This window comes from Sinocyclocheilus grahami, unplaced genomic scaffold (assembly GCF_001515645.1).
Source record: "Sinocyclocheilus grahami isolate Dianchi unplaced genomic scaffold, SAMN03320097.WGS_v1.1 scaffold372.1, whole genome shotgun sequence".
In the NCBI taxonomy this organism is placed as follows: Eukaryota; Metazoa; Chordata; class Actinopteri; order Cypriniformes; family Cyprinidae; genus Sinocyclocheilus; species Sinocyclocheilus grahami.
This window is the reverse complement of record NW_015505551.1, coordinates 947,301-948,865: the sequence shown is the minus strand read 5'-3', so window position 1 is coordinate 948,865 and position 1,565 is coordinate 947,301. Positions and strand designations below refer to the sequence as shown.

Below are 1,565 nucleotides of genomic sequence, written 5' to 3'. Positions count from 1 at the left end.
CGCCGAAAATTGCGGTTTTGATTTAAAAATAGGCCATTTGTGTAGTTCAAGTAGATACAAGGTTTTTTTTATTTTTTTATATATATATATATATTTTTACTCTTTGACAAAGAAGTGATTTTTAAATGTTATAATAGTGATTTTATAAATATAAATATAAATCCAAAATCATCCTCTGCTGCTATCTAGTGGTTGTAATGGGAATATCATGACATTCATTTCAATAGTATTTATATTTCTACCAAGTGGCAGAAATCTTCCACTTAGGCATGGCAAATTTTCCATGAATTATCTCTAGAAGTACAAATGAAAAAATGCAGATGAAATTACCTAACTAAAAAGTGAGCAATATTACATGTGTTTGAAGAAAATTACAAAAAAAAAAGTGTTACAATGACATTGGCAGTGGAGGCGGGGTTAATTTGCATATTCATAGATCAGTGTATACTAAATGAGGCAAGGGTGTAGAGTTGTATTCAAGCTATTTTAAAGGGGTCATATGATGTTGCTAAAAAGAACATTATTTTGTGTATTTGGTGCAATGAAATGTGTTTATGCGGTTTCAGGTTCAAAAAACACATTATTTTCCACATACTGTACATTATTGTTTCTCCTCTATGCCCCGCCTTTCTGAAACGCGTCGATTTTTACAAAGCTCATCTGTCTGAAAAGCGAGGTGTGCTGTGATTGGCCAACTATCCAGTGCGTTGTGATTGGCCGAATACCTCAAGCGTGTGACGGAAATGTTACGCCCCTTACCATACTGTGATGCCTTGTCCCGGCACGACGAGACAAAAAGGGGGGGTGTCACTTTTTTCACCCCTGATGAGTTTGTATCCTTCCATGCCCAAGCTAGTTAATGGTCTTTTGGTCATTGACTTACAAAAAGTTTTCTGTGGGAGTTAGTGTTAGGGGCTAGAATACGCCAACACTGATCTTGCATACCCCTCAGCAAATGTGCAGTTGCGCCTCTGAGAATGAGTTGAGTGTTTGCTGTGTTTGGATCCAGTGTGAGAAAAACAGGCATTTGAACACAAGACATTTATAACACAATAACAATCACTAAAGCTGTGAGTGTGAGTGAGAGCATCTGTGTCATCATTCAAATCGTCACTTATATGGTCAATTTTTCTTGGTGACTTACATTGTAGGAAGTTGTTCCTGGTCCAGTCGGTGACTGTGGAAATCAACAGACAAAAACAGTGTCACATTCAGTCAGTAAACAAACACAATCATGCACACAGTGCAGCACGATTAATCAAATTATATCTTCAAAAGGTGCAGTTATAGGATTGCATTCTTAGGGGGGCTTAGCCCTCGCTACTGTTGCTGATAACACTACCCAGTGTTGTTGCTGTGTATTGCAGAAACACATATGCACATAATCACATACGTGAAGAACCAACATAATCTCTGTGCATTACATGCTGCAGTTACAACATGAATGCAGTCATTAATGAAGCAATATTCACAAGATAACGACAAAAATCGGTGCTCATGGCTGAATTGCGTCATCTTAAATTAATCCAGTAGACTAAAAACTTTGCAGTCTTTGTTTTTTTTTT

General features: G+C 37.1%; 1 protein-coding gene across 1 annotated transcript in view; it reads right to left on the bottom strand.

The window, feature by feature from the left end:
• Positions 1 to 785: 785 nt before the first annotated feature.
• The window catches only part of LOC107549428 (stonustoxin subunit alpha-like), a 10,058-nt gene continuing 9,278 nt past the window's right edge, over positions 786 to 1,565 (bottom strand). Inside the window, exons 3-4 of the mRNA XM_016230494.1 lie at positions 1,145 to 1,177; positions 786 to 1,027 (exon numbers count right to left, since the gene is read on the bottom strand). Of these exons, the coding sequence (XP_016085980.1) occupies positions 909 to 1,027; positions 1,145 to 1,177 (152 nt within the window). The 3' untranslated portion in view covers positions 786 to 908. The remainder of the gene's footprint in view (positions 1,028 to 1,144; positions 1,178 to 1,565) is intronic.